Source organism: Salvelinus sp. IW2-2015, linkage group LG16 (assembly GCF_002910315.2).
Source record: "Salvelinus sp. IW2-2015 linkage group LG16, ASM291031v2, whole genome shotgun sequence".
Taxonomy (NCBI): Eukaryota; Metazoa; Chordata; class Actinopteri; order Salmoniformes; family Salmonidae; genus Salvelinus; species Salvelinus sp. IW2-2015.
In genome coordinates, this window is record NC_036856.1 from 15381837 (window position 1) to 15391718 (window position 9882).

At 41.7% G+C, this 9882-nt stretch overlaps 1 protein-coding gene and 1 pseudogene across 2 annotated transcripts; both read left to right on the plus strand.

Moving 5' to 3' along the window:
- Positions 1–2156: 2156 nt before the first annotated feature.
- LOC139028988 (HAUS augmin-like complex subunit 8) lies at positions 2157–4945 on the plus strand (annotated as a pseudogene).
- A 289-nt stretch (positions 4946–5234) lies between these two features.
- Positions 5235–8391, plus strand: sac3d1 (SAC3 domain containing 1). 2 transcript variants are annotated; one of them, XM_024003634.2, is made up of 4 exons: positions 5235–5310; positions 5728–6109; positions 6205–6481; positions 7808–8391. In XM_024003634.2, exons 1-4 carry the CDS (start codon positions 5282–5284, stop codon positions 8269–8271), a joined length of 1152 nt encoding a protein of 383 aa, XP_023859402.1. In that variant the 5' UTR covers positions 5235–5281; the 3' UTR covers positions 8272–8391. The 2 variants fall into 2 exon arrangements, with proteins under 2 accessions (XP_023859402.1, XP_023859404.1); XM_024003636.2 differs by lacking the exon at positions 5235–5310 and adding an exon at positions 5328–5618.
- Positions 8392–9882: the final 1491 nt, after the last annotated feature.

Below are 9882 nucleotides of genomic sequence, written 5' to 3' on the forward strand. Positions count from 1 at the left end.
AGCCATGACCAGCCTTTCAAAGCACTTCATGGCTGCAGACGTGAGTGCTACTGGTCAGTAGTCATTTAGTCATCATGTTGCCTTCAAAATAAAAGTCCCCATTTGAAAGTGATGCAGAAGGTTACAATTGGTGGAATCCTGCCATGCTTAGACTAGATAATGTTAAACAAGGTTGGAGTGTTGGAATGTGGAGCAATAAAGTGCTTTTCCCCCAAAGTCCTCCTCAGCGTTATCTGGCTACCAAAACATCCACATCTTATTGTTTTCCCTCTGGAATAGTGTTCAATTCACATCGTAGGTTGACTGGTACAATAAATGTTGCTCAATTCACAGTGGTTTCAGAGTCCCGCAATAAGAGCTATGACCCTAATGTTCTCTGGGTGTCACTGAGCAGACTGGTACCCCATGTCATTGATCCACACTCCATAGGTAAGGCTAAACAGTGAAATAAGTATGCCCCCAATGCAATTCTAAAGTCTAATAGATCCAGTGTGATTAACATATTTTTGTCAAATTAACAAATTATTGTATTTTGGCTCCTAAACGGCTCTTTAAAAAAATATGTTTTGTATTTTTGACAATGCTTGGTGTTAAAACGATTCTAAATAAATTATTAAATGAAATCATACTGTACCTTAACCACAATGTATTTAAAAATCCATTGGTTTGTAATGAAAAAATGCTATTAAACATTTGCATTTAAAGTATAACTTTTGAATGTACATAAACAAAGTGCATATAAATCTAACCATTCAAAACAAACACAATTTGAACAGCATAATAGAATATTGCACCATATCAAAGAAAAATAACAGTTTCTGATAGCACGTGATTATATTCCATTCTGTGGAACTTTCTGTCCATTGATGAATATAGGGTGTCCATCAACTCTGTCACATGCCCTGTGGTTACATTTGCTTCTCTCTGGCGGCTGGCTGTGATTCGCTGCAGACCCTTACACAGAAGTATCATTTTTGAGGCTGTCCATAGCTGAAAAGAAAGAACAGTAACTTATTAGTTCAGGTTCATGTTTTGTCTACTGATACTACATTCTCATCTACCTCTCATATACATATATAATACTGGATTAAATAATGATGTAGTAATAACTGCTTACTGTACCTCTCTCTGCTGATCTCCACTGTGACCTGCTCAAAGGGTTCCAGGACTCTGCACACCTCCTCCACCACCTCCCATTCCTCTTGGGTCAGAGCATCAACAGGTGCATTGACAATAGAGATGATGGCATCCTTTGACTCAAGAAACCGCTTCAACATATAAAATGTTGAATTCCACCTTGTAGTGCAGTTTTGTTTAGGCCTCAGTTCAGGCATCACCATCTGGCGTTGTGTAGACTTTAGTTTTTCAGCACCTGCTGTGCTCCTGTGGAAGTATTCCACAGCTGCTTTCACTTTGTCTACAGTGGGCTTCATCACCTTCAGAGCATCTCTTACAATCAGGTTGATTGTGTGGGAAAGACATGGATGATGGGTCCATTTGAACATTTTCATGGCTTTGGTTATGTTAGCTGCATTGTCGCTAACACAACAGACCACTTTTCCATCTACTTGCCATTCTCTGGCCACTCAACAGTTCCTCTGTCAAGTTCTCTGAGGTGTGTCTCTCGCTGAACTCAAAGCAGTCCAGAAGACAGCTAGACATCGAAAGTCTTAAATGAAGTGACATGTAACCGACATGTAAGAAGCGGTTACCCTTGATGTCCAGCAGTCAGTGGTAAGGCAAACTGCAGTTGCTTTTTGGACTCTTTCCCGCACTGAAGCCTGTGTGCTCTCGTACAGTTCTGGAATAAGTGATTTTGAAAGGGTTTTCCTGCTTGGAATTGTGTACATTGGATTTAGACTATTGCTATAATTTCTGAAACCTCTGTCCTCCACGATCGAAAATGGCTGGAAATTGGTGGCAATCATTTTAGCCAATGCAATATCAATTTGGCCTTGTTTTGCTACAGACATAGACTTTGGCATAAACTGGTCCATAGAAGACTGCGTTGCTGTGGGTCGCGGAGTAGGCCTAATTGACTGAGTGGATACATCTCCACGTGTGGAGGTGCTGGCTCCACCACTATCACAAGCAGGCCCACTAGTTTCTCAAAGCTCAGCTTCAGCTAGCTTCACAGTTGGGTGCACAGTTCGCATATGCCGGTGTAGGTTGTGCGTAGAACCGGCTTTATATGAGATTTTGTTTTGGCAAATTCTACACTGTGCTCTAACATTCTCTACATTATTAAAATGCATCCAAATGCTACTGTGCTTTCGACTCATTTTCCAGCTGTTGTTTTCACAGCTGTCCTTCCTCTCTCTCCTCGGCTGCTAAGTGTGCGACTGTGAGTGAGTAGGCTTGGCCTTCCCTCACGCATCTTTGGTTCATTGGTTGACATTGCGTGTCTGATTGACAAGATCAACAGGTGAGGCTGTTAGTCTGAGTAGACAGTCAGAACGAATGTGTGTGCGCTTGAGCATTTAGGCCTATATTATCATTTTTTTTTTGTTCTTTGAATTAGTTAATTCTATTCATTTAAATCTTTTGATTATTTATATCTTAATTTTTGTATATTTTTATAAATAGATTTGGCTCTTCTGATATGCGAGCCGGCTCCCAACGTTCACCTACAAGAGCCGGCTCTTAGAGCCGACTCGTTAGCGAACGACCCATCACTAGTTGACAATAATTACATTACACAATTTAACTGTGATGGTGCTATCAGCTGCTAACTAGCAGTGTTGTTGTGGACACGTTACAAGAAAATCTGTACGGATACGTAAGGTTAACTTATGTGCTGTCACTATCTTGTGGATCTCACCATCTTTTATTAGCTGCATTTACCCTTAGGCTACATGTTTAAAGTTTTATGTTATTTTCAGTTCCAAAGCTGTGAGTGAAAACAGCAAGAACAACAACAGTGGAACTGTTGGAAAGGCACCTCTCGCCAGGGTAGTGTTATGAGTTAATGTCATTTGCTGATCTCTTATTTTTTAACATTTTTATTAGTAGTTAGAGTTCTCACAATTTGAACTCATTGCACCCATGTACTTTTCCACAGAACAATTCCCTCACCAGTGAGTCCACCTTCGTGCCACCAAGGCCTGCCCCACCTAAACCAGGTGGTGATAAACCCCGGGTGGGCTCCCGCAAAGCGTTCTATGGCTCCTCAGTCATTTCGCAATCCTACTCGTGAGTGCTTCCAATGATCAGTGAGATGTTTGGCTGTGATCTACCATGGGAAACCTGTTTATTTCCCCAATGTCTTTGGCCATGTGGAGTTGGTTAAGTGTCGAAAGCCCAAGTCTGAGATGATATGCTTACTTGCAACACAACCCTTTTTATCCTCCAGCAATGATGTCCAGTGTCCTTGAGCCTTCACAATTTGGAACAAGTATTCTGCAATACACAATCTTAGATGGTCACTGTCTTCGCCCAGACATTGATGTATCTGCCATTTTAAAGGTAAACTGTCCTTTTATTCAGATCATGATGATAACAAACCAACAATAAGATAACATGCCATGTCTCACCTATACTACAGACAAGACAGTCTTACCAAATGCAACAGTAGAACCTGAAAGGAACAATGAACATGAAAAGAGACTCCAAGAGATGCAGAGATTCTTGTTGGCCTACCTCACAGCAAAGGTAACTACTAACGGTTGTATTGAGTGTTTTTCTAAATTGGACAACATGTTCTATTGGTATTTCACCCATTAGGATGAACCTTTTTCTTAATCTACTCTGTTCTGTTTGATTTCAGATGGAGAATAATAGCCAGAAATTTGAGGTGGGGGTTGTATTTTATCAGTGATGGAGGAAGAGGAGCAGCTACGGAAGGAAGTCCATGAGAAGAACAAGCAGCTTTATGACCAGCTCGATTTACAGGTCAGAGGTAATTTCTCTCAATACATCCTAAACAATCTTTGATTTATGTAAACAAGTTGTGAAGCTGAAAAAGTTGTTATCCTTTTTGTTTTGCCTGTGTTATTATTGTGGGATGGTTATTGATTTGAATTATAAAAGATAAATTGCTTGTAAACATGTAAAACAATCAAACAACATTAGATTTTCAGATCACAGCGCTAACACCCGTTGATGCTGTCAAGCAGTTCACAGAGAAATACAAGCCTTTTGCCACCGCAGTCGACACCCACGTCATGAGCTGCCAGTGAAGAACTTCTTCATTGAGGAGGACAGAATGACGTTTCTGGGTTGGTGTTATTCAATTCTTTCTTTACTGGTGTGAAGCGAAAAACCTACATCAGAGTTAAACATGTATTTATTGCTTACGCATAGGATATGATTTCCTATGAATGTGTTTGAATGTGTCCTACCCATGCAGATAAAGTCACTGCTAGCCTGAAGATGAGTGAGGAAGTGTTACTGCAGTGCACACAGGGAGCTCAGCATGAGCTGAGAATTCTGTTGAGTGCCTGAGAGGGATGAATGAGAATTCTGTTGAGTGCCTGAGAGGGATGAAAGCTGCTGCACAGAACATCAGCTCTCAGGGTAAGACTATAGATTAGAGACCTAAGATGTTATTTTTTGTTTAAGTGTTTTGAAGCAATTATGAATTTTCAACTTGTTAATAGTGAGTCTTGCCCTTTGACTGATTTACTGTATGTGTATGCACGCATAAGCTAAGTGTTTACACTGGTCAACACACTAACATTATGGTGTCACTTCAAGACACTGTAACGTTTTCCAAAGAAATGATAAACAATTAATTAATGTCTAGTGGGTTTATTTTTGTTTTGGTGACCACAGGATTTCCTTCTTCACAGGGGTCTTTCAGAGTTGGTGGAGCTGTCATCGCTGGTCAGTCGCCAGACCGTTCAGATTCAGCAGGTCTTGGAGGAGCTTGGCTTGACCAAAAAGTGCCCCAAACAGTGAAGCAGCATTGGAGAACCTTGTATAGCATGTACAGTCTATAGTTTTGTTAACATAGTTTAATTACTGAACATGGGAATTGTTTTGTAAAACTTTATATATTGTATACCTCAATATTAAATGTATTTATGTGCTTTTCAAATGACTTGATATTGTAAGACATTTCCGTCACCTCGGAAGTGTTTCAATTGTAAACATTTGTATCCGTATGATATTGCTGCAAGGATACATTTTTAGCACCGTTACTGAATTGATACATGTGACAAGTTATTGCTAAAGTTCCGTTCGCCGGATGTGACGTAGAAGCCATCCGGATAAACGTGGAATTCGTTGTTGCTGATTGGCTCATTCTGGCAAGTGACGTTGTTGCCGTCACAGTTGACCAATGAACAACAAGAGAGCGTCTTGTCGTGTGTGAGTTTTTGTTTGTTTTGATCTAAATATAAGTGTTTATCCACGTTTTTAAGATGAATTTGTAAATGATCTGTAGCATCGTAGAAAATGGATAATAAAATTATCTTGCACAGTATTATGTAGAATCAAGTACAGTAAGCTAACACTGGCAAGCAAGCACACAGCCTAGCTAGCTAACGTTAGCTATACATTCAGGGAGTGCTTAGTCGACTGGCATTTTCTTCGTACTAATTATTTTGAATGGCAGCCTTGCATGTAAAGCTGCTAGAAGGATGAAATAATGCCATTCCCGCTATGAACATGCTTTTGTAAGGACCGCTAGTGCTGCGTCCATTATACTTATTTAATGTTATGCACTTGCCACTTCTTTCTCAGTGATAGTATTTTGAGGCTTGATCAAAAATGTCTCTTCAATAGTTCCCACTCCAGAAGGAGAGGACAGCCCGTGGAAAGGGATTGGAGGCAACACCACAACCAGGGGGTATGGCGAGAAGTGCAAGAGGAGAGGAGGCAGGAGTCCATCCCCAGGGGTGTCTGCCTGTCTATGTGCCCTATCCGCGAGCTGCAGGACAGGGAGGCCCAGAACTTACTGCACCGATTTGAGGTGTTGTCAGGTACTGAGCGGGAATGCTGGCCCAGGGCTGACCCCTCAGGAGTGGTAAAGGAGTATGCTAGACCTGCAGCAGGGAAGGACTCCACTCGACCTAGTGACCTGCGACCACCAGCTGTGCTGCTAAAGACGGTGTTCTACCTCGTCGACAACATCGCTGCCTCCCCCACACTGCGTCCATGGACCGAGGCTAGTCATCTCCACTATATGCCTTCTGTTATCTTGTCATATTATTTTATGCAACATTTCATTAACACATTTCTTCTTGTGCCGTGCATTTTTAGGTGTATGACTTTGTCTTTGACCGGCTGCGCAGTGTGAGACAGGATATGATAATCCAGAGGGTGTCTGGTGCTGACTGTGTGGCCGTGCTGGAGAGGACAGTCCGCTTCCTGATCTACGCCTCCTACCGGCTGTGTGGGGAGCCCCTGCGCCTCTACGACCCCCGCATCAATGACACCCACCTGCAGGAGAGCCTCAGCTGGCTGCTGGAATGCTACACCAGTGGAAAGCACCCCAACCAGGAGGAGTTCCAGGCCCTCGGTCTCCTCTACAACCTGGGTGAGTAGCCCTGGGCCCAGTCTCCCAAATGCATCTTTAAGCTAAGTTCGTCGCTAGAACCTTCGTAGGAGCGTCGGTAAATTCCTGAGCTGTTTCCCCAAAACCATTGTTATTAACGTTGCACTTAAACGCTTATAATCTAACGCCTGCCACAGACCACTCGTCGAACAGCTAAACAGGTCGTTAGATGCTTTTTTTGCCCTCCCACCTCACTTTATACACAGTTCTCCGCTAAACATAGAATCACATGGTTTATTTGTCTCTCTGTGACGCCGAGAACTTCAGAACAAAGTTGACTACAAATACAAAGTTGCCAATGTTTTTGCAGTTGATACAAACAAGCGATGTGTAAAAAGATGCTTCAAATGAAAATAAGAACTGCATTAAAATATGAACAGTAAGCTATTGGCCCCTTTCAATCGTATTAAAATACATTTAATGTTCAATCAGTTCTATTTTGCTACTGTCTGTAATTTGTCAACATATTTCATGTGTAGCTTAACATTGGTGCAATGATGTGCCAAATTGGTGATAAGCCACCTCAATATTTGCAGCCATAGGTGGTAATATCTTTCTAGGAGCTGATCTGTCATCAGTTTTGTGAAATAATTCTAATGTTAAGGAAAGATTTGAATGGAGAAAGCTGATCTGASAGCAGCACACCCTTTCGATCCTATCCGTATCAACACATGCTCCAACAACGTACAATTGTTCTCTGTGTGTGGTGTTTTGGGAAATGCATGTTGCATCTTTGCCCGCTGTAAGAAAGATGCATGGTTAAAATACTCGTAAGTTCTGGGCCCTGGATTGTAGCCAACATTGTGTTCACATAAATACAAGACAACCTGGGTAGGTTCTAGCTCTAACTTACTGAGACATCCACTGGGAGTTTGGGAGTAAGAAACACAAAAAATGGATGGTAAATTGCTGTCTTCGTACAAATAGCTGACATATAGAGCACGACTCTTAAAGATAATTGAATCACAGCCTCTCTGAGGACCGGGTTGGGTTCACCAATGGTACATATGAGATGAAGGAAATGGAAATGGCCAAAGGACCAATATTGTGTGAAAGAGCTGCATATGATTAATGATGGTGTTACTGCGAATTAGACTTGTAATTTCACTAAAAGAGGAAACGCCAGAGAAACTGACAGCCGAGTGTACTGAAAAGCAACAGGTGGTCGTCCTATCGCCTCTGACCATAGAACATCATCAGTCATTTTATATTAATTTCTAGACGATTCTACATGTTGATCTTCACGGTGATCTACTGTGCACTGTCTGCTCTCTTAACAGACTCATATTTCCTGTATAATATATCCAGGTTCAAGCCGTGCCACACAGCACACCATGGAGCTCCCAGAGCGGATACGCTCCTCCCCTGTCATGCATCTGGCCCTGTCAGTGAGCCGGGCCTTCATGGAACGCAACCCTGTACGACTCTTCCGATTGGCCCACAGTCTGGACTTCCTGCAGAGCTGTGCCCTGCACCGGCACCTAGAGACCTGTCGCAGGGATCTGCTGCTGATCTACAGCCACGGACACAGCAGCAAGAACTGCCGCTTCCCCCTCCACAAGCTGGCCCACATCCTGGCCCTGGACGTCCCCCTCACAAACCAGCTGTGCAAGGCCCATGGGGTGGAAGTCCATGGGGACTCTGTGGTCTTCTCCAAGACCTCCTTCACTGAGCCAGAGGCTGGGAAGCTTCAGTGTGCACACTTTCATGATCTGGTGGACAGGAAGCAGAGGGATCTCACTGTTGGTAGCATCATTCATGGCTGCACTTGATATGACCAGACATGGACATTGGATAAACTGCGGCCTGCCTGCCTGCTCCAAGAAGACTGAGATGCACTTGATTTTATAGATTTTTAAGTTGTTTTCTAAATAAACTTGTTTTAATGTGAATTGTGAATGTTCTCTTAACATTGACACCTTACATTTACACATAAAAATGTGTGATTATTAAGTTGCTTTTTTGGACAAATCAAACATTTCATTATGATAGATCAGCGATCATACAAGAAATGTATGTCATATAGAGAACCACACGAATTGCCATGTTTTATACTGTGTATATATACTGTATCTATAATTGTTTTTGACTTCTGCTGCCTATGGTTTTAAAATTAAGCAACTATTTTTTAAAGAGTTTAGTCTGTTTTCTTTCATGCATTTTTACTTCTCTGCCAGTGCTATTGACATTTTGTGTGTGCTGCAGTGGTTGAGTATGAGTGGGTGTAGCCTAGAAGTTCAGGCTTCTCACATGAGTCAATGAAACAACATTTGGAAGGATGGTCATGTGAGGCTAGAGCGGTTGTGACAGGCTGTTTTCCTATAACTAAAGGGGTAAATACAATTGCTGTCTTTCTAATGAATCCTTGTGAATTGTATGAAGCGCTGGAAGACTGTATGGAAAAGTATGCAAGTGCTCATTCAATGGAAATGATTGTCCAGACTGTTACATTTATCAGTGCTCACAATTTGCCACTTGAGGGGGCTAAAGGTTTATCTGGAGAGTGTGAGCACTGCAAGCATTGAAACGCATATTATGACTGCGACAAAGATGAATTTGAACTACCCTGATATTTCTAACATTAGTTCACATACCCAAGTTAAGAGGGTTTTCATCAATATTGCATGTATGCAACTAATCATATTCATACTTAGATCACTTCTATGTCAGGTTAATCAAACATCATGCCTGGATTAATTAGACTGCTAAGTAGACAACACTGATTAGTACAAAATGTAATGCCAACTGCAAAGAGATTTTACTCCAGACTGTTACATTTATTTTATTTTTATTTCACCTTTATTTAACCAGGTAGGCCAGTTGAGAACCATTTACAACTGCGACCTGGCCAAGATAAAACAAAGCAGAGTTACACATAAACAAACGTACAGTCAATAACACCGAAGATAAATCTATGTAGTGTGTGCAAATGTAGGGAGGTAGGCAATAAATAGGCCATAGAGGTGAAAAAATTACAATTTAGCATTAATACTGGAGTGATAGATGTGCAGATGATGATGTGCAAGTAGAGATACTGGGGTGCAAAAGGGTAAGTAATAATATGGGGATGAGGTAGTCGGGTGTGCTATTTACAGATTGGAAGCAGGGGCTTAGTTGTATTTTTATTGTTGTTCAGGCCAGGGTCATTGTCAAATGTCCAGATCAACTGGTCGTATCACATGAATACACATTAGACATGACACAATGTATAAAATTGCAAGAAATGTAGCTTTAAAACTGCAACATTTTCTTTTTCACCCATGACAAAATGTGTAGAATTGCAGGAGTTAAGCTTTAAATTATTTCCACCAACAAGCAGTTTGTGTCATGAACAGTGCTGTGCTCATAGAAATAGACGTGGCGCGTGCGCGCGCGGGGTGAAT

What these genes read in the sequence shown, in the direction of transcription:
- sac3d1 (XM_024003634.2), top strand. Translation starts at nt 5,282, where the DNA reads ATGAACAACAAGAGAGCGTCTTGTCGTGT. An exon ending in AAGAGAGCGTCTTGTCGTGT is followed by an intron (nt 5,311 to 5,727) that starts GTGAGTTTTTGT and finishes TCTCTTCAATAG; the next exon opens with TTCCCACTCCAGAAGGAGAG. An exon ending in CACTGCGTCCATGGACCGAG is followed by an intron (nt 6,110 to 6,204) that starts GCTAGTCATCTC and finishes GTGCATTTTTAG; the next exon opens with GTGTATGACTTTGTCTTTGA.